Source organism: Panthera pardus, unplaced genomic scaffold (genome assembly GCF_024362965.1).
Source record: "Panthera pardus isolate Hobbes unplaced genomic scaffold, ASM2436296v1 HiC_scaffold_15, whole genome shotgun sequence".
NCBI classification, from domain to species: domain Eukaryota; kingdom Metazoa; phylum Chordata; class Mammalia; order Carnivora; family Felidae; genus Panthera; species Panthera pardus.
In genome coordinates, this window is record NW_026526710.1 from 74,310,563 (window position 1) to 74,331,128 (window position 20,566).

General features: G+C 39.2%; 2 protein-coding genes across 19 annotated transcripts in view; one reads left to right on the forward strand and one right to left on the reverse strand.

Annotated features, from left to right (window-relative positions):
• Window positions 1-8,119, reverse strand: part of PIGN (phosphatidylinositol glycan anchor biosynthesis class N) — a 103,136-nt gene extending 95,017 nt beyond the window's left edge. For 4 of the 10 annotated variants that reach the window (XM_053902795.1, XM_053902794.1, XM_053902785.1 and 1 more), the window contains exons 1-3: window positions 7,949-8,119; window positions 7,675-7,753; window positions 5,614-5,762 (exon numbers count right to left, since the gene is read on the reverse strand). In XM_053902795.1, coding sequence (XP_053758770.1) covers window positions 5,614-5,656 — 43 coding nt within the window. In that variant the 5' untranslated portion in view covers window positions 5,657-5,762; window positions 7,675-7,753; window positions 7,949-8,119. Of the gene's footprint in view, window positions 1-5,613; window positions 5,784-7,657; window positions 7,754-7,948 lie in introns of those variants that run through there. The other 6 variants (XM_053902792.1, XM_053902791.1, XM_053902788.1 and 3 more) reach the window with 5 other exon arrangements.
• A 212-nt stretch (window positions 8,120-8,331) lies between these two features.
• Window positions 8,332-20,566, forward strand: part of RELCH (RAB11 binding and LisH domain, coiled-coil and HEAT repeat containing) — a 114,162-nt gene continuing 101,927 nt past the window's right edge. For 7 of the 9 annotated variants that reach the window (XM_019463845.2, XM_019463846.2, XM_019463847.2 and 4 more), the window contains exon 1: window positions 8,334-9,106. In XM_019463845.2, coding sequence (XP_019319390.1) covers window positions 8,578-9,106 — 529 coding nt within the window. In that variant the 5' untranslated portion in view covers window positions 8,334-8,577. Of the gene's footprint in view, window positions 9,107-20,566 lie in introns of all 9 variants that reach the window. The other 2 variants (XM_053902798.1, XM_019463850.2) reach the window with 2 other exon arrangements.

The following is a 20,566-nucleotide window of genomic DNA, read 5'->3' on the forward strand; positions in this document are numbered from 1 at the left end:
ACATCAGCGTCAACCATACTAAAAAGCTCATTATTTAAAGATGGTGTTTTGCAGTTCTCTCAGGCTTTTCTTCAGTTCACTCTTCTTTCAGCTTCTCCAACTGGATAATTTCGATTGGCCCCGGTTCCACATTCTTCTTTCCACCTGTCCAAATTTCTGTTGGATTCGTCTAGTGAATGTTTCATTCCAATTATTGTACTTTTCAGCTTCAGTATGTCCATTTGGTTCTTCTTCATAATTCCTATCTCTTTACTGATGCTCTCATTATTCATGCATCACTTTCTGATTTTCTTTAGTTTTTGTGTCCATCATTTCCCTTGCGTATTTAAGCGTATTTAAGACAGTTTACTGAAGTCTTTGTGTAATAAGTCCAAAGTCTAGACTTCCTCAAGAATCATTTCTGTTGATTTTTTTTTCCTTTGAATGAGCCATATTCTCCTGATTTCTTTCTGTGCCTTGGAATTTTTTGTTGAAAACTTGCATTTTTAATATTACAGTGTGGTAATCCTGGAAATCAGATTCTCCTCCTTCACCAGGGCTTACTTATGTTGAATTTTGATGGTGTCAGTCGTCTGTTTGTTTTGCTAAGCCTGACCAATTTCTCCTTGCATGGAGCTCACAGATCCACCAGATGTGGAAGGTGAGGGACCTATTAGGTCTTTTCCCAGCATGCATTCCATGCATTTGGGGTTATACGTGGGGGAAAGGGGAATGTGAGACAAAAGTCGGCCTCTGCATTGGTCTCTCAGGAAGCCACCAGATCATAGTATTTTAAGAACAAAGTCCAAAGTAAATACCAGTAAGTCACACCAGGAATACAGGCCACAGTCCCCACAGGTGCTGCCCCTGCCACATCAGTGAATGGAGATGGTAATCCAGTGGGTAAAAACACCACTGCGTTCTCTTACCAAAACCCAACTGCCCTTTTCTTCATTAAGCAGTCTGCTAGTTGCCATAAATATTGGATCAGATTCTAGAGTTCCAAAAAAGCCAATTCTACCACTCTTTGACAGCTTGTTTGTTTCAGTAGAGGAACTGTTCTTTTAAGGGCCATACTCAGCCATTTTCTGTGATGTCATCTAGAGACTGTGTTAACTACTTTTGATAGCTAATAAAAATATAGAAACCTGCCATGTGAGGAGCAAATATTGCCAGTCAAAACTGTAAGAAAGTAGTTGAGACCTGCACGCAAGAGATGATCAGGTAAACTAGTAAGCTATGTAATTAACACTAGTTCATATGCTTCTTTATACTTAATATTTTGGGGTGTATATTTTTTTCAGCATGAGGTATGTCACTTCCAAGTGACAGCGGTATGTGACTTTACACGTGTCATGTAAGAACTAATTAGCAAATTTCCTCATGGCCAGTAACCACCAGAGGTTGTTAGTTATGCAGATGATTCATGTTCAGCTGTACACTTGAGAAGAATTCACAGTGTTTTCTTCATACCTAATGTCCTTTATCTGTTCCAGGATATCACAGTACAGTTACCTGTCATGCCTCCTTAGGCTTCTCTTGGTTGTGACAATTTCTCAGAGTTTGCTTGTTTTGAAGACTTGCAAGTTCTGAAGAGTACTAGTCAGGTATATTGTAGGAGGCTCCTCTCTTGGAATTTGATGTTTTTTTCATGGTTAATTAGAAGGGGGTTATGGATTTGGGGGAGGAAAACTCCATGTGTAAAATGCCGCTCTTATCACATATCAAGGGTGCATACTATCAACATGACTTATCACCATCGATATTAAACTTGATCATCTGGCTGAGGGAGTGTTTGTCAGGTTTCTCCACTATAAAGTTAATGATTTCCCCTCCCCTTTCATATTATGCTCTTTGGAAGGAATGTGGAACCACTATGTGCAACCAATACTTACGGAATGAGGAGTTACGGGGAGTTATACTCTATCTACTAAGACCATCAAGTACCTACATTATTTGCAATTCTTCTACGCAGAGGATACACATTTTAAACTCAGTCAATTATGTGATTAAAAGCTGTCATTCTACAAGGTTCGATTAACATTATAATCACCAATATTTCCATTCATGCTTTCCCCATTCTACTTAGAAATTAATTTTTACCAGTATATATGCAAAGTCCTTACTCCTTTTATGAGCCTATTCTAGCCAGCACTATCAAAAAAACTTATAAGTTATTTAAATATTTAGGCACACATGTATTCTATTATAACTATACTACAATTCATTTGAAAATTATCCTGATAGACGTTGTCCCCGATTGTCATTACTACAAGGAATTCTGCAATTTTGCATATCTCTCCTGGTAAAATTGGGAGATTTTCAGAAGACAAACAGAATGATGATTCATTACAAAATTAATTTGGTGGATTGCAATTACCTTTTTCTCTTTTAAATAAAATGAAATAGAAGGGAATACGATAGGATAGAGAATACATCACAATAAGGTACTTCAGAAGTAGTAAGGTAAAGGATTGTTTTGAAAAAGTATTGTTAATTTTTCCCTATGTATGTGCATGTATACGAATATAGCACACTGTAGTGAAATATCTATTTCAAACTATTTTATGTACACATAAGTTTGAAAACCATCTCTGTTAAGTGGAATTGCTGGAATAAACTGTATTCTCAACTTCACAAGATAGTAGCAAAGTGTCAATCACAATTTAGATGCATACCGGCAGTATATGAGATTCCCATTTTCTCTAAATCCCCACAATTGACTGGCACTATCCTATTTACCTTAAGCCAATCTAAACAGGATGAAATGGCATCCTGTGGTTTGGGCATCTATTTGCCTTATTACTAGTGAGCATGAACATCTTTTCATGTTTTTACTGGCCAGTGGGGTTTCCTATCTTTTCAACTGTGTGTGTCTGTATCTTTTGATCAAATAGGATTATAGTTGTTGGTCTTATTTCTTTGACTTGTACGTTATATTATATGCAGGTGTATGTGTGTGTGTGTCTACATATAGATAGAAATATGTATATACTTACATAAAAATTGTGGTGGTTTTTGTTAAATAGAAGTTTTAGAAGTTTAATGCAACATAATTCACCAAATTTATCCTGTCTGGACTGAACTTTTCTGTGTTTTCTACGAGAAAATTTCTCTTGTCTTATGTCGCATAAAAATCGTTTTAAATTTTTTTCACCTGTCATTATCTAGAATGTATTTGTATATGGTGTGAGATAGAGCTCTAATTTTATGTTTTTAACGAATGGACAGAAGCACTAGTATAGTTACCACTTTAGAATGTATTAAGATAAATTCCACATCAGATACAAATACAGGCAACAAATTTTAAATTCAATTCTTGTCTTCGGGTATTCGTAATAAAAACTGGAAACAATATCTAACAAAAGGAACAGATACAGTTTTTATTCATAATGAAATACCCTACAGCATTGAAAATTAGTTAAGCCCACACCTATGCCAAGGACATACCTCACAAATATAAAAATTGATAAAGAAAAATTTTAAAGGGATTGGCTGTCCTTTTCTCCCCAACACAGCCAAATTTTTTGAAAATAATATGATCTCTTTTTCTTTGATCTTCTAAATCTCAAACAAATTGAGACTTTGTTTCCATTACATCAGAGAAAGAGAGAGCTTTCACTAACATAATGTAGCCAATATTGCAAAATCCAGTGGCTTTCAGTCTTCCATCTTCCGTTCAGTTTGTGTCTATTGACCATGATCTCTTTCTTAAATAGCTCTCATTTCTTGGCTGTTGTGGACATTCCTCCAGTTTTCCTTCTACTTCTCTGTCCAAAGAAGAATGGTCTCTGTCTGGTAATTGCGTTTTAGAGTTACTCAAAACTTGATCTTAGGCTTTTATTCTCACTTTTATACTTCCTATTGTTTTTAAGATTTTATTTTTAAGTAATCTTGATACCCAATGTTGGGCTCAAACTCACAACCCCGAGATCAAGAGTCTCATGCTCCACCAACTGAGCCAGCCAGGCACCCCTCCGTCCGTGTAGGCTTTTTTGATCCACCCTTGGCTTCAGCTCGCACCTATATGCAAGCCTTACAAACAGCTCCAAATCCTTATATGTAACTCCAACCTTAACACAACCACTTGAGACACAAACTGAATTATGTTTAAAACCAAACTCACGATATCCCCCGTGAACCCTGTTTAGGTAGTAACCCTCCTACCTCCTTAGTGTTTACAGTCTCAGGGGATGGCACCACCTTGCACTCAGGTACACAAGAGAACCAGCAGTCATTCTTTACAACTTTTCCCTGTATAGCCACATATTACTTTTTGATTTTGCTTTTTTCAAAATGCAAATCTGGACATCTCTCCCCTTGTGTAAAACCCTTCAGGGCCTCTCTCCCATCCTAATCAAGACTAGAAGCCTTAATAGGATTAACAAGGTGTTACAGGGACTGGCCTCTGCCTCCCTTTCTAGCCTTGCCTCATGACACTCCCCCTTGCTTTAAGGCATCTCGCCACATTGGTCTTTTTCATTTAAGTGGCCTATGCTTCCTACTGTTATAGACCTCTGCATAATTCGCACTTCCAACCCACCCTCCATCCTCTCTCACTCCATTGTTTCATGACATCTGCTTGCATTTTCAAGCATTACTTCCTCAGGGACTATGCAGTCCAAACCAAAACCCAAAACCAGTACTTCAGTTTGTTAGTACATAGCTATGTCCTTTATGATTCGGATTAATGTCTGTCTCTATCACTTAACCATAATTCCATGACAGCAAGACAGGGTTTCTCCAGCACTCATTTGCTTAGTAAAGACTCAAATGTTTGCTGAATAAATTACTTAGGATTATCATTTCAAATGTACATGTAATACACACTACAGCCACTAGAGGCTGCCTTGCTTCTCTTTTTATTCCTCCAGAAAACGGGAACTATGAAGATTCAGAATACTTAAAAAAACAAAACAAAATAAAACAAAACACCAAACTTTTATGCTTAAGTCACTTACTATACATAAAATGGCAGTGATTCCAAAATATCATCCTTTACATACTACCTATTTTATTATTGTCCAGCACATGTATATTAAATAACACTATTACTTAACATTTCTCTTTAAAGAGAATAACATTTTATTCAGATTTATTGAAAAAGAAAACTCTGTCATCATTGAATCATTTGGAAACCTCTCAAAATAAATGAATAACTACAAAAAATTTTAAAACACCTACATATCCATGTTCCAATAAAAGTGATTTAGGTTATTCCTGTGGAATATTTACCATGCATTGAAAAACCATTAAAAAATTAGCCATTTCTAAAACTTTAATCAACCAAAAATTTGCATTTAAAATGTTATTTGTGGTTATTTTAAGACTATTAAAGCCAAAAATTATTTTTTAAGCCCTAAAATATTTGAACTGTTTAAAAGAAAAAACAATATTTAACATTTCATTGTTAAGATACAAGCTTAGATGACTGTCCTCATTATTCAATGAAACTTTAGCCGTAAAGACCTACACTAATGCAAATTTTGCTAAGTAGAAAATTTCCCAACCACATTCATAATAAATTATCATAAGTAGCGATCAGCAATTATTAATATTCTGGTTTGTGCCACTTCTTAAACATTTTTATTGATAATTAAACCTTTGTGTATTGCGGAAAAGAAAAGTACTTACTGAGAAGATGGCCAGTTGATGTGTTGTGGTCTTGAAAGGTCATATAAATAAGTCCATGATTACAGGTTGTGAAGAAGAATCAGGAAACTACAGATTTGTATAGGAAGTCAATCATGGAAGCAATTCTACATCCAACTTCTTACAGCTCTCTGAGAAGACATATTTTAAATCTGTTTTCAAGTTACATTTTGGAAATCAGACCCTAAATTAAAGATATTCCCTTTGCACCCTACTGACTTGTTTTTTTTTCCAGCTTTAGCTACTAAATAGTTGATATTTTTTTTTATTTTTAAAAACCTCTCAAATATTTTCAATATATACTAATATTGCACTACTTGAAAACTGACTATAGTAACAACATTCATGGTGTACTAGGTACCAAGCACTGTGACAAGCACATTCCTAATTGTGTACTTTCATTACCCCCTTGACAGATAGATGTTAAGGGAGACTGAGAGAAGTTAAGTAATTTTTTTAAGGTCTCGCAGCAAATAATAGGTAGAACTGGGATGTAAGCTCTGGGCTCTCCTACGTAATAAGCAAAAGCCTCTTCAGGGACCCTAAGTGCAGGAGATTCAAAAAACTCCATTACAGAGATGGAAATACTGTATGTAAATAATCCATTTCCAATCATGCCCTTTCCATGCCAATCACTAGTCCCGCCCATTCCTCCATTCCAGAAATTGATTCCCTTTCAATCTCTCTGGAAAATTCAATTACAGTAAATATCAGCAATACTTTGTGCTAATAAATAGTAACAGGATACAGCATTAGCTATTTTGATACTATTTTCCTAAGATCGGGGATCTTTTTTTCATATTTTTCTACAATGTATAGCACAGAAAAATATTTAGAATTTGAACATCAGCAGCTAACGTTCTATAAAAAATATTTTGAGGGGCGCCTGGGTGGCTCAGTCGGTTAAGCGGCTGACTTCGGCTCAGGTCGTGATCTCGCAGTCCGTGAGTTCGAGCCCCGCGTCGGGCTCTGTGCTAACAGCTCAGAGCCTGGAGCCTGTTTCAGATTCTGTGTCTCCCTCTCTCTCTGCCCCTCCCCCGTTCATGCTCTGTCTCTCTCTGTCTCAAAAATAAAGGTTAAAAAAAATTTTTTTTTAATAAATAAAAAATATTTTGAATTCCGAAGTACTAACAGTGTCAAAAAAAAAAACTTCTAGCGAAAACAAAAGAAAAAAAAAAAAAAACCCAAAGCCTCATTCAAATGAAAATCTTAGTTTACTGAGTCTGGGTAAACTGAAAGCCTACACTTAACTGTTGGCATACTTTTACACGTAAACCAAGAACCTGACCTATGGTTATATAAGAACGCTCTATTTTTATTTTTCCACAGAGCTAAAGGAGATACTTTACTGCTTCCACGTAACGTGTAACTTGCCTGATAACACAATTACTGCCACCTATTTATTTTGGTGCTTACAGGGAGCTATACAGACAGAGAGGAAATTTAAAACCTTGCAAAAGCGGCAATCTATGGGCGAAGAAAATAGAAGCTCTTAGGAATAGCGTTCCAATGCTGTCGACTAGAAACTAACAGCCCTTTACCCCTCGCACGGTAATCAGGGAGTGACATAGAACATAAACGTGGAACTTCCAAACTTAGTATACTCTAGGTGCTAACATTTGATAAAGGAAATTAAAAGTGTCCAAAGCATCCAAGCTTTAAAATAATTACGTCCCACAGCCAATACCTTATTTCCAGCCTAAATGGCCAAGTCAGAAAGACTGCAAGGCATAGCGGGAGAAGAATGGCTTTGGACATAAGAAAACTGAGTCTAAAGTTCCTCGGAATACTTCCTAGTGGAGTTGACTTGACCAAGCCATTGAACGTTTCTAGACTTCGGTTTACTTAGCTCTCTACAGATGGGGCTGCATTTGTGCAAACTGGGTTTTAAATCCTAAGTGCTCATTGAGCCCCTCAGAGCTTGTTACACAAGCCGAGGCTTTAAGAATATTTATCCACAGATCCAAGGAAATCCAAAACCCAGAGTTCTACAGTCCAGTTACTTTCTCCACCTCCCACACCCCACCCTTTTGTGGCACCAACTCGGTGGCTAGAAGGCGGTCTTCCAGAAGTTCCAGCAGCCGGTGCAGTGGCCAGGCCTCCAGAGCGGGCAGTCACTTGGCTGGGAAAGGAAGAGAAAGGATGTCAAATTCTAACAACTGCCCTGGGCACCTGCTACACGTGCGAGGGCAATGTCACCGCCCGGCAGCAAACAACAGCAACAATAAAGTGAAAAGTATTACGGAAGCAGCGTGTCCGCAGGCGTGAGGCCAGTTTTGGTGCCACCACACCTCTGCGCTCTGGTCCCCGGGCTTACCTGGGGCTTAGCCGGGTTACGCGTAATCTCGGGAATGAGTCCTCTTCCGCGCGAAGGCAGGAGCCAGCTCTCCTGCAGAGTTACCCTCTGCTCCCTGAAAGGACAGCCAAGAGAACGTTCCTAAGCCACCGTCATAACTGCCCCTCAACCGCGGAACGCCCCCGAAACCTACCTGCCCAGAGGCTGCTCTCGCGATAATTCTAGGGCCCGTCCCTCGTAACTCCAGTCCCTCCCTCCTCCTCTGGCCAATCAAACAGGAGTGTGGGCGGAGTTTTGCCTTTGAGTTGGGAGCGGGCCTTTCAATCTTTGCTCTCTGGCGTTAGAACGGGCGGGGCTGGGGCGGGGCTGGGGCGGGGCGAGGGGCAGGACATGCACTCTTTCTCGCGAGACTGAAGACCAGGAAGACGCCTGCAGAGCCCCGCTGCTGGTGCAGCAGTGGCTGAGGCAGCGGGTGCTGCTGCATCCGGACCTCCTGCCTCAGAGTCTCCTCCTAGTCTCCGGGTGGGGAGGTGGGACGTGGCCAGGCCAAGGTTGTGGTAGTGCGCAGTGCCCGCTGCGGCTTGGGGGGAATTGAGGCTGAGGCCTGTCAGAGCCAGTCAGGGAGGCGCCCACAGTCCTGACAGGATAAGATGGCGGCGATGGCGCCTGGAGGTGGTGGCAGTGGTGGCGGCGGTGTGAATCCATTCCTCAGCGATTCGGACGAGGACGACGACGAGGTAGCGGCGACCGAGGAGCGGCGGGCAGGACTTCGGCTGGGTTCCGGGAGCGGCCTAGATCCTGGCTCTGCGGACTCGCTGTCGCCCCAGGATCCCGTGGCCTTAGGGAGCAGTGCGCGGCCAGGGCTCCCTGGGGAGGTGTCGGCGGCTGCGGTGGCACTGGGGGGCTGTGGGGAGACCCCTGCCCGCTTGTCCATTGACGCGATCGCGGCTCAGCTGTTGCGCGATCAATACTTGCTGACCGCTCTGGAGCTGCACACGGAGCTGTTAGAGAGTGGCCGCGAACTGCCTCGGCTGCGCGACTACTTCTCCAATCCGGGCAACTTCGAGAGGCAGAGTGGGACCCCGCCGGGGATGGGGGCGCCGGGGATCCCTGGAGCAGCTGGCATTGGAGGCGCAGGAGGTCGGGAACCGAGCACGACGTCTGGCGGGGGACAGCTCAGTAAGTGAACGCAGCCTGTCTCTCCGGCGGGGTGGTTGAGATTGTCGGGCAGGTAGTGAGCATTAGAAACGTCGTAGAGAGAGAGCTGGAACGGGTGGGAGTCTTTGCGGTGGAAGCAAAAGGATCTGGCAGCGACTCTTCTGTCTTGTGTGCCTCCCACCTTGGGCTGGTCTTGCATTTGCTCCTGGGTTCGTTCCCCTGTTGGCGTCGGTATCTAAAATATCCAGTTTCCAGTTCGCCGGCTGTTACGGGGCTACAGAAGGCTCCCTTGCAAACAGGCTTATCGCCTTAGTCATTTTTTTTTTTTCCTTTTCCTCTAATCTCCTGAATCACCACTAGCAGGAAACTGTGTTTCTTAAATTGCGTGCAGTAAGTCTTTGACTCAAAGTCAAGCGAGAGCAAAGAATGGGAAGGAAATGTTCGCTCCGCAAAGTCAGATCCTCTAAAGACCCTTTGTGTTTGGAATGGCTTTCGCACTCAAAAATTGGATTTCCTGCCGCACAAAATGTGTTCTGTTTAAGTCCATTCGGTTCCATTTCGATGCCTCAATTTCAGTAGTTTCCAAAATTGCGAGAAATCTAAAGAGCAGGGCGGTCGACTTCTGCCTGTAGTCTGTCTCGTGATGCCACCACCTCGCAGGCTTTTTTTTTTTTTTTTTTCTCTGCATCACGTAGGAATTTACCTTTTTACCAAGTTGTAATCATTCTTAGCACGATAAAGTAATTGTTTACCCCATCTGGCGTATATTTATAAGCGTTTCTTACGGCTTGAAAACCTACTCTCGAGGATGTATTCTGCATTACCGGTATCCTCTTCTGGCCGGCGACTTAGATTTTCCCTTACCAAGGGTGTGAGAAGTTTTAGTGTGTCAGATGAGGCCAACCGGAATTTACGAAGAAAGGTTAAACGTACGATCTTTAAACTGCAGCGCCATTGATTGTTTTGTCTCTCCGTTCGCCTGGCGCCAGAGAATTCTGTGGCCAAATCTAGACACGGTGCAAGTGCAAAGAGTGCATTTTCCATCAACGTAAATCCTGGGCAGACTTCTCTCTTTGCTACGAAATTTTCTCAGTGGGTACAACGTCCTTCCTCAGTATGTAGGATAATCTTCTTTTCAGGAAGAGCTGTTCTCGTTGCTGGCCAGCCTAAATGTCTTCTTTGTAAATGCTTCCCCCTCCTCCCCGCCCCCCATGTTTAGTTGCTTGTGTCTTTTTTTTCCCCCCTCAGTGGCTTGTTTCATTGTACTACTTGCATATGTAAACTGCGGTCTTTAATTGTTTTGTATTTGGTTTGTTGACAGCATCATTTTTCTCTGTTAGATAGGTACTTCTTGAGGGACCTCTTTATATTCACACTTTGTATAGTCCCTAGCCTATTGTTGAACGTGACTTAATTACATCTGCTGTTTTTCTACCCTATTAATATAATGAAATAGGTTATTCTTTACTTTGTGACTTCGTTCTAGTTGAATTTCTTAGCCTACCTTATTGCAGCTTGATATCACTGTTAATAGTGAAAATTTCTCTTTAAACCTTTCTGTATATAGAAATAGTTATATTTAGGGGGGCCGGAGTGGCTCAATCAGTGGAGCATCTGACTTCGGCCTTAGGTCATGATCTCATGGTCCGTGGGTTCGAGCCAGACATCGGGCTCCTTGCTGTCAGAGCAGAGTCTGCTTTGGAGCCTCTGTCCCCCCTCTCTCTCTGCTCCTCCCCTGCTCTCTCTCTCTCTCTCTCTCTCAAAAAATGAATAAACACTTAAAAACTAAAAGTTGTATTTTTGATTGCAACTCTAAGTAGTATTTTTTTTTTTTTAAGTTTATTTATTTTTGAGACAGAGAGAGACAGAGCATGGACGGGGGAGGGTCAGAGAGAGGGAGACACAGAATCGGAAACAGGCTCCAGGCTCTGAGCGGTCAGCACACAGCCCGACGCGGGGCTCGAACTCACGGACTGCGAGATCGTGACCTGAGCCGGAGTCGGACGCTTAACCGACTGAGCCACCCAGGCGCCCCACTAAGTAGTATTTTCAAGTGAATACAAAGGACATGAACAAAAAAGAAAAAAGTAAAAATTATCGGTAATCTCACCAATGATATTTGCCTTTCCTGTCTTTTCCATTCATGTATATTAAAAAACTAACATTGGATTAAGTTATTTTGTATAGCTTTATGTTATTTGACAGACACTTTTTTATCATCAACTTTGATATAAGACAGCATACAACAAAATGCACCTATTTTAAAGTGTATAGTTTGATGAGTTTTGAAAAACTAATCACTATTGCAATTAAAATATAGAACATTTTTATCGTCCTCAGAATTTCTTCATATTTCTTTGCATTATATCCCCAGTCCCACCTTTAGACCTCCACTGATCACTATGTAAAAATTTTGCAGCCTGGGCACTATCAAAATTTTGGGCCTGATAATTCTAGAATGTTTAACAGGATCTCTGGCCTCTCTATCCACACTAGATGCCTGTAGCAACCATTCCTACCCCATCTCTCAAGTTGTGACAACCAAAATGTCTCCAACATTGTCCAGGGAACGGGAGGCCAACATTCCCCAGATTAGGAACCACTTCTATACATAAGTTTTGCCGGCTCTAAAATTTCATATAAATGGAATCATGGAGCGCATATATTCTTTTCTGTATGGTTTCTTTTTGCATAAACACATATTTTCATTTCATTTGAATAATACCGAAGAATACAATTGTTGGGTCATATAGTTACTATATACTTAAGTTTATAAGAAGCTGTCAAACTGTTTTCCAAAGTGGTTGTACCATTTAGAATTCCCATCACCAGTGTATGAGAGTTCCACATCCCCTAAACACTATTTGCAGGCTTTTTATTCAACTTCTTCTATGAGAGATTGGTGGTATCGCATGTGTTGTGTTGTTTTTTTTTTTTCTTTTTCCCCAAATGTTTATTTATTTATTTTTGAGAGAGAGAGCAGGGGAGGGGCAGAAGGAGAGAGAGGATCCCAAGCAGGCTCCTGCTGTCAGCACAGAGCCAGACATGGGGCTGGAGCCCAGGAACCTTGAGATCATGACCTGAGCTGACATCAAGAGTTGATCGCTTAACCAACTGAGCCACCCAGGCGCCCCTCATTGTGGTTTTAATTTTTGTTTCCCTGAGAACTAGTGATGCTGAACTCCCTTTTCCTGAGCTTTTTGCCATTAGTATATTTTCTTTTGTGGGAAATGTCTGTTCATGTCTTTAACTGAATTTTTAAATTAGGTTTTATATATTCTGGACCCAAGTCCTTTATTAATACGTGTTTTGCAAATACTTTTCCCAGTATGGTTTGCATGTCATTTTTTAAATTTCTTCCAAGTCCAGTTAATCAAGTTTTTTCTTTAATGATTCATGTTTTTTGTGTCCTAATGAGAAATATTTGCCAATCCCAAAGTTGCAGAAATTTTCTCCTACATTTTCTTCTAGAAGTTTTATGGTTTTAGCTTTTGCATTTAGGTCTGTGATGGCAGGACTACACTTCAATTAAGGTTATAAAAGAACTATTTCTTAAATATTCTTTCTATAAATGTGCAAACATAGCACAAGCTTTAATACAGTTTAAATACAAATGTGTTGTATATATCAAAATATCAGTGCCTATAAATTTCTTAATCTAGTTAGAAAATAGATAAATGCTAAAGTCAGTCTGTAAGACTGTGCTTCGTACCATGTTTTGAAGATTTTGACTAAGCTCTGGAATGCACAAATTATATTTTAGGAATTCAGAGGATAAGTGTTCCTCTAGGATTGGACTACTGCCTGTTTTTAAAGATCCCCTATGTTCAAGTTTAGTGTGTTGATTATTGCTAACTGGATTATGATTTTATAATGCTCAATAAGAACGTTTTGGTTGATTATACAGTGTAAAAATTGATAGTTTGGATTATCTAAAACATTAAGGTATTTTTATTTCTTTTTTGTATATATTTTGATTGATATATATCAATCTGAAAATTTATCATACTTTGGAATATTAAATATGTAACCAAAAGTAGTTTCTTTCATTGATGTCTAAAAACAGTTTAATTTTGCAAGATTTACTGAATTATTTACCTAAAAGTCTGTTCACCTTAGGTAAATATTATAGTATGATAGTGCTTTTAAAATACTTAAAGAAGTCTTCATACTGTATTTAATCTTTTTTTCTTGACTGAAAGAGTAATCCATGTTTATAAAACATTCAAATGGTAGAAGAATTTTATGGTTTGAACAGACACACATCATTTATATTTTTTCTCTGTATTTTTGCCAATTGGGCCAGAATAAACTTCCATTTAGTAATTGTTTTGCTTTTCAATTAGATTGCAAGATAAAAATTGTGACAATGTCATCGATTAACACTGAGCAGATTGTAGTGTCTTTGCCAGAGGAATGCTGTTCCATTTTGAAGTCTTAGAGCACTAATCGAAATCGGACTGTAAGTCAGAGATGAGCCCAACTTTTTTTTTTTTTAGTAGAGACAGTAGGTGATCAGACGGAGAAGGCAAATGACTTAATGCCAGTCAGTGATGGATTTCTTTTATTCTGTATTTACCATGTCTTCAAGGTTTTTTTTTTTAATTTTTTTAAAATGTTTATTTTTGAGAGAGAGAGAGAGAGAGAGAGAGATAGAGTGCTAGTAGGGGAGGGGCAGAGAGAGGGAGCCACAGAATCCGAAGCAGGCTTCAGGCTCCGAGCCGTCAGCACAAAGCCCGACCCGGGGCTCAAACCCACAAACCACGAGATCATGACCTGACCTGAAGTTGGACTCCCAACCAACTGAGCCACCCAGGCACCCTACCATGTCTTCAAGTTTTTATAAGGTAGCTTGTCAAGAGGCAGTCATTTATGATTGTGATAATTTCACTTGTGAGTCTACAGCTCTCTTGAGTCATTTTCCTCCTTTTCAAAGTTTTCTGTTTCATGATCCTACCTGTCTTTTCTCAGAATTCTCACAGTGCATATCTCACTGTGTTCAGTATTCCTTTTTTAGTATCACCAATGCTAAGCTGTCATGATGACAGTCTTCCAACGTTCCCATCTTTTTCACTTTACAAAGTACTTCCTCCCTCGTTAGGTTGAAATTGGGTTTAGTGCTTCCTCTGGCTTCTGAGAGAAAATATCAGTAAATATTGCTAAAATAGATATTTCCAAACTGTTTCAATATAATAATTTATTAGTTTCACTGCTTTTAGCGAATGAGACTTTCCGCTATTGTCTAGACCATATACGTTCCTAAATTTATCTGTTGTGTAACTGGCATTTTTCTTGCCAATGCCTTTCTTGTAGTTTCAAAAGTAGTCACATAGTCTCACTGGCTAGCACGGTGACTTGAATATAGTTGCTCTTCAATATCTTATGTTGATCAATATATTTATTAAATTGTATAATCAGTTAGGATTGTGGGAATCCAAAAGATGTTTAATGCAGGTCCTTGAGCTTATGTTCTTGGTGAAAAGGCAGCAGGACTAACACATGAAAAAGCTATAGAACAGTGACACAAATAATAGTGTAAACATTCAGATATAGAAAAATTATTGCTGATTGTGATGATGAAATGGTATGTGTGGAGAAAGTGGAATTTTGAATAAATAGTAACGTTATTATTTGGCCATATTTAGACTCTTTATCATGAGTGAGGAAAAGGAAAAGGAAGTGAGGGTAAAGGAAAGATAATATTTATTTTATATTTTGCCTTATTTAAAACATCTGGGACCATGCTTACCATTATCTGGCTCTCCACTAAATAAAGTGATTCCATTTGGGTACTTGTAAAAATGCAGTATGATATTTCAAGCCATTGTGGTATTTGGGCTGAAAGGAAACAAGATAGGGATTTTAATCAGAGAAAGCAGACCTTATTTCTGTCAGAAATTGAAATTATACTTTCTATTTTTCAAAAAGAAAGTTAGTGATCTTCAGAATGTATGCGTGTTTTTGTTTTTTTTTAACTTGATTGGAAAAAAAACTAGAATTAATGTAATTTTCATTTTGCTTAGTATTTTTAGGTCAAAAACTAAGTTTGGTTAATTTGTTTTTATATGGCTTTAAAAATTTTTTTCTTAAATGTTTGTTTATTTTTGAGAGAGAGTGAGAGACAGAGTGTGAGCAGGGGAGGGGCAGAGAGAGAGGGAGACACAGAATCCGAAGCAGGCTCCATGCTCCGAGCTGTCAGCACAGACCTTGATGCAGGGCTTGGACTCACAAACCACAAGATCATGACCTGAGCCCAAGTTGGCTGAGCCACCCACGTGCCCCATTTTTGTATGGCTTTTAACTATGCTTCTCTTCCCCCATGTTTTGGTTTTTTTTTAACGTTTATTCATTTTTTAGAGACAGAGACAGAGCATGACTGGGGAGGGGCAGAGAGAGAGGGAGACACGGAATCGGAAGCAGGCTCCAGGCTCTGAGCTGTCATCACAGAGCCGGACGCAGGGCTTGAACTCAAGAACCATGAGATCATGACCTGAGCTGAAGTTGGACGCTCAACCGACTGAGCCACCCAGGCGCCCCTCCCCCATGGTTTTTTGATGAAAAACATTTACCTTGGTCTAAAAATTACAAATACCGAGAAAGGTCTTAAATATTAACGGCTTATTTTTACTGGCTTCTACCTATAAGTACTGAGATTTGATGATAAATTATGGTTTCTAAGTTATACTAAAAATATGCTGTTGATGTTTAAGTAAATAGTGTTTTGCTATTTGTCCGTATTTTGAACTCTGTGCCTCTTTGATTTGAGGAGATTTACATTAGTTTTATTTTGTTTTGTTTGGAGTAAGTTATTTCTTCATACGTGTCTGGCACTTGTCTACTTTTTTGTTACTTTATATTGAATATCATCTATTAGTTGAAATTGCAAAATAACTGTAAAAAAAAATCATTTTTTGCTCACAAACTATTGGTACCTGTGTACCAGTTTATCTATTCTTAATCTCCTGTTGCCATTTGTGACCTTGAGGATCAATGTTGTTTGGAAAGGAAATCTTCAGAATCAGTTTATAATTCTTATTATTGTGTTGATACAGATCTCTTTTAAGATATATTTAGCATGTGTCAAGTGAAGAAAACTATTTTATACCAAAGTTTTTTATTGCACTGTAAATATTCTGTGCGTGCATATGGAAGTAGAATTACCATTAGAAAAGGACCTAGCAGGGCACCTGTGTGGCTCTGTCAGTTGAGCTTCTGACTCTGGATTTTGGTTCAGGTCCTGATCTCCTGGTTGGTGGGGTCAAGCCCTGCCCTGCGTCAGTCTCTGGCTGGCAGCGTGTCGCCTTTTGGGATTCTCTCTCTGCAGCACACCCTCTTCCCCTTCCCCTGCCTCTCTCTCAAAATAAATAAACATTAAAAAAAAAAAAAAAAAAGGAAAAGAAAAGGACCTAGCAACAGTCTTAAAGTTTCTAATTTTTCTTAAAGACTTTCTTTACCATCATGGTGAAAATTGAAAAAAAAAAAATTTTAAGTTTCTTTATTTATTTTTGAGAGAGAGAGAGTGTGTGTGTACAGGGAAGGGAAGAGAGAGAGAGGGAGAGAGAGAATCCCAAGCAGGCTCTGCGGACGCTGGCCTCGATCTCACGCGAACAGTGAGATCATGACGTGAGCCAAAATCAAGAGTCACATGCTTAACCAACTGAGCCACCTACGTGCCCCAAGAATTAAAACTTTTTTGTTTTTTGGTTTTTTTTTGTCAGAGATGGATGTGTAAGGAGAGTTAACCAAAGAATGTAAGGTGGAATGATGAGAGTTACGAATGTATCACCAAAATCTCTAGTCCATTTTATCAGTGTTCTTAAGGATGAATATTTGCATTTTGTGCCCTTTAGTAAGTCATAATAGTAAGAATACTGATTTTTGTCTACTAAACTTTTATTTATTTTTAATGTTTATTTATTTTTGAGAGAGAGAGACAGAGTGTGAGAGGGGGAAGGACAGAGAGAGAGAGGGAGAGGGAAACACAGAATCTGAAGCAGGCTTCAGGCTCCGAGCTGTCAACACAGACCCCGACACAGGGCTCGAACTCACAAACTGGGAGATCATAACCTGAGTTGAAGTTGGACGCTCAACTGACTGAGCCACCCGGGTGCCCCATCTCCTAAACCTTTAAATAAGAGGTCTGTATCAAAAAGGTAGCCTGTATTGATAGGTAATTTTTGAATCTATGGTCTCACTGGACTCTTCCCAACAAGTTTTTTCTACAAGCAATATTCTCTTCTGATTGTAGTTTTGATAAAAATATGTGTGACACGAAGGCTGGAACATAAAATATGGACTCATGCACTGTTGGTTTGATACTCTGGAAAGTAACTTGGCAATATCGATCACTTTGTAAAAAAACATATTCTTTAATCTCCAGTTCTACTTCTGTAATTTATTATAGACATATATGTTTGTTTGCATTAAAACAATTGAACCAACATTTTTTAAATATCATTTATAGGTAAAAGTATTAAAGATTTAAAAAACCCTAAATATCAACAGTAAAGATTGGTTAATTAAAACGGAATAGTCTATATGTGCTGATGTGGAATGACCACCAAGTTCTATTATAAATTGAATAAATTAATAACATAAGTGTATATGTTTCCATTTATGTACAAAAAAGATATTTGCATATGCCTAGCATAATTTAAAAGGATACATACAAACAACGGAGTATTACTTGGAAATCAAAAAGAATGAAATCTTGCCATTTGCAACTACGGAGATGGAACTAGAGGGTATTATGCTAAGCAAAATTAGAGAAAGACAAAAATCATATAACTTCACTCATATGAGGAATTTAAGATACAGAACAAATGAACATAAGGGAAGGGAAGCAAAAATAATATAAAAACAGGGAGGGGGACAAAACATAAAAGACTCTTAAATATAGATAACAAACAGGGTTGCTGGATGGGTTTGGGGAGGGGTAGTGGTCTAAATGAGTAAGGGGCATTAAGGAATCTACTCTTGAAATCATTGTTGCACCATATGCTGACTAACTTGGGTGTAAATTAAACAATACATAAATTTTAAAAAGCAACAACAAAAAACAAAAATAAATAGAGTCTATACAAAAAAAAAGGATACATACAAAAGAGGCTAAACAATGATTGATACTTCAGAGGAGGATTGCCGATTGGGAGATGGGCACAGGGCCTTACCTTTCCTGTGTGCCCTGTTACATTTTCCCACAAATCATGTAGTTAGTGGCAGGACTAGGATTCCAACCCAGATCACTAACTTCAAAGCCTACACTCCTTTCGTTACAAACAACTGCTGTTTTATGTCTGCTTTAAAATAGCTCAGCAGGAGTTCTTAGGTCATTTTAGTGTATGATTGGGCAACATAGCTTAATTCATTCAGAGTATATCTTATTAACTCCATCAGAATAGCCACCCTCCTTAATGCAGAAAGCAGGTCAGATAGTATAAAATTGACCATTTAAAAAACGGTCAAAGTGACAAACCGTAGCACCACACACTAAGGCAAAGGTGAATACTCGGCCTAAAGCATCACTTAATTTCATCAAGAGGTCCATGTTACAGAGTGCTTCACTTAATCTATATCAGGACCTGCATACCCTACATGTGATTGTAGGATATCTGGGTTGTAGACCAGGATCAGCTGAGCCTCACATTGGAGCCAAATATGGTCACTAATGGTTCTTCTGAATGAAATAATCTTACAAGGGCAAATTCATTTATACTCTCTTTTTCAGTCTTGACGTTTTGCTGCATGGTTACATCTCCAGTTTCTGGTGTAGTCACAGAGCATGACTAAGCCTCAAAGAAGAGAAGACCACAATTGAAGTCATGGGTGTAGCTTTCTTCCCAGCAATCAGAAGTGATGTGCATTTGTTTTTGTAACCAGTTGGTCCTGTTGTAGGTGGATAAGATTGCTCACTCAAGGTAGTGTCATCATATTTTCTGTTATTTCTCACCCTCTCAGTTCTGTGCTTGTGTGCTACCTTAGTTAAGGCCTTTAGCTCACATCTGGACCATCATTTTTAACCTTCTAACTGGTTCATGTGCCCTTAATCTCTTCTTCCATCATTATTCTTACTTGATCTTAAAAGCTATTTATTTATGCCACTCCAGCTGAAACCTTTTAAAATTGCTTCCTCCTGTCTAAAGCAACTTTTTCCAAACATTTTTTTATTAGCAAAATTGTATATTACAGAAAAAAAGAATTTGCAAACCTGTTGGGAATTTACAAACCTATCTAGGAATTTTAATATTTTCCCATTTTTTTTGCATAGCTTATGATAAAAGTGATTTTAAAATATTTTATTATGGATATATACAATAAAGTTCTTCCTAACATTTTGTTTTTTCTGCCTTTTCAACCATGCTGTCCATATACAAAACTTTTATTGTACTCCCATTGTTTACTCAGTGTCCCTTAAACGTAATTTTTATATATGTATGTATGTGTGTATATATATTTTTTTATTTTATAGCTCAGCCTGGAGCATGTCTTTTTTTTTTTTTTTAATGTTTACTTATTTATTTTGAGAGAGAGAGAAAGAGAGCATGCTTACATGACAGCAGGGGAGGGGCAGAGAGATAGGGAGAGAGAGAATCCCAAGCAGGCTCCGCACTGTCAGTGCAGAGCCCGACCAAGGGCTTGATCTCACAACTATGAGATTGTGACCTGAGCCAAAATCAAGAGTTGGACACTTGAACTGACTGGGCCACATAGGCGCCCTGTAATAAACTCTTAATAGTGAATTTTTGGGGTGTTAGTTTTAGCTGACTAGGTTTTTTTTTTTTTTTTAATTTCTTTTAATGTTTATTTATTTTTGAGAGAGAGAGAGACAGAGTGAGAGCAGGAAAGGGAGACACAGAATCTGAAGCAGGCTCCAGGCTCTGAGCTGTCAGCACAGAGCCTGATGTGGGGCTCGAACTTGCGAACCGTGAGATCAGGACCTGAGCTGAAGTCAGACACTTAACCAACTGAGCCACCCAGGTGCCCCTCGCTGACTAGGTTTTTTTTTCTTTTAAGATGTTAGTTGGAGTTTATGCCTCATATCTGTGTCTTCTTTCATACCTGGAACCAAAGCCTAAAGTAGGCAATTTATAAATGTTTATTTTACACGAGTATTGAAAGGAGACCATGTTTTGTCTTTGTGTCACCAGCGCCTAACACCATGCCGGGCAAAAAGCTTTGAATAAATGTTGAATATGTGCTAAAGAAATGACCTTTAGGTAGATAGTAGTATCCTCTAAATATGTGAGTTTAGCATATTCCTTGTGAGAATTAGCCTTTCCCTCTGTAGCCTATTCCCTCAGCTTTGCCTGAGCAAAGCCCAGTCAAGTGTGATCTTTCTGAGGCCATTCACATTATCACGCCCAGCTTACCTGGAGCCTGGGAGATCTGAACCTCCGTGCCCTGAGTTATTATTCAAGAGAACTTAATGGTTTAGAGCTCAGGCCTCCACATCGGAGAGCTTGACTTTGCATTTCTGCTCTG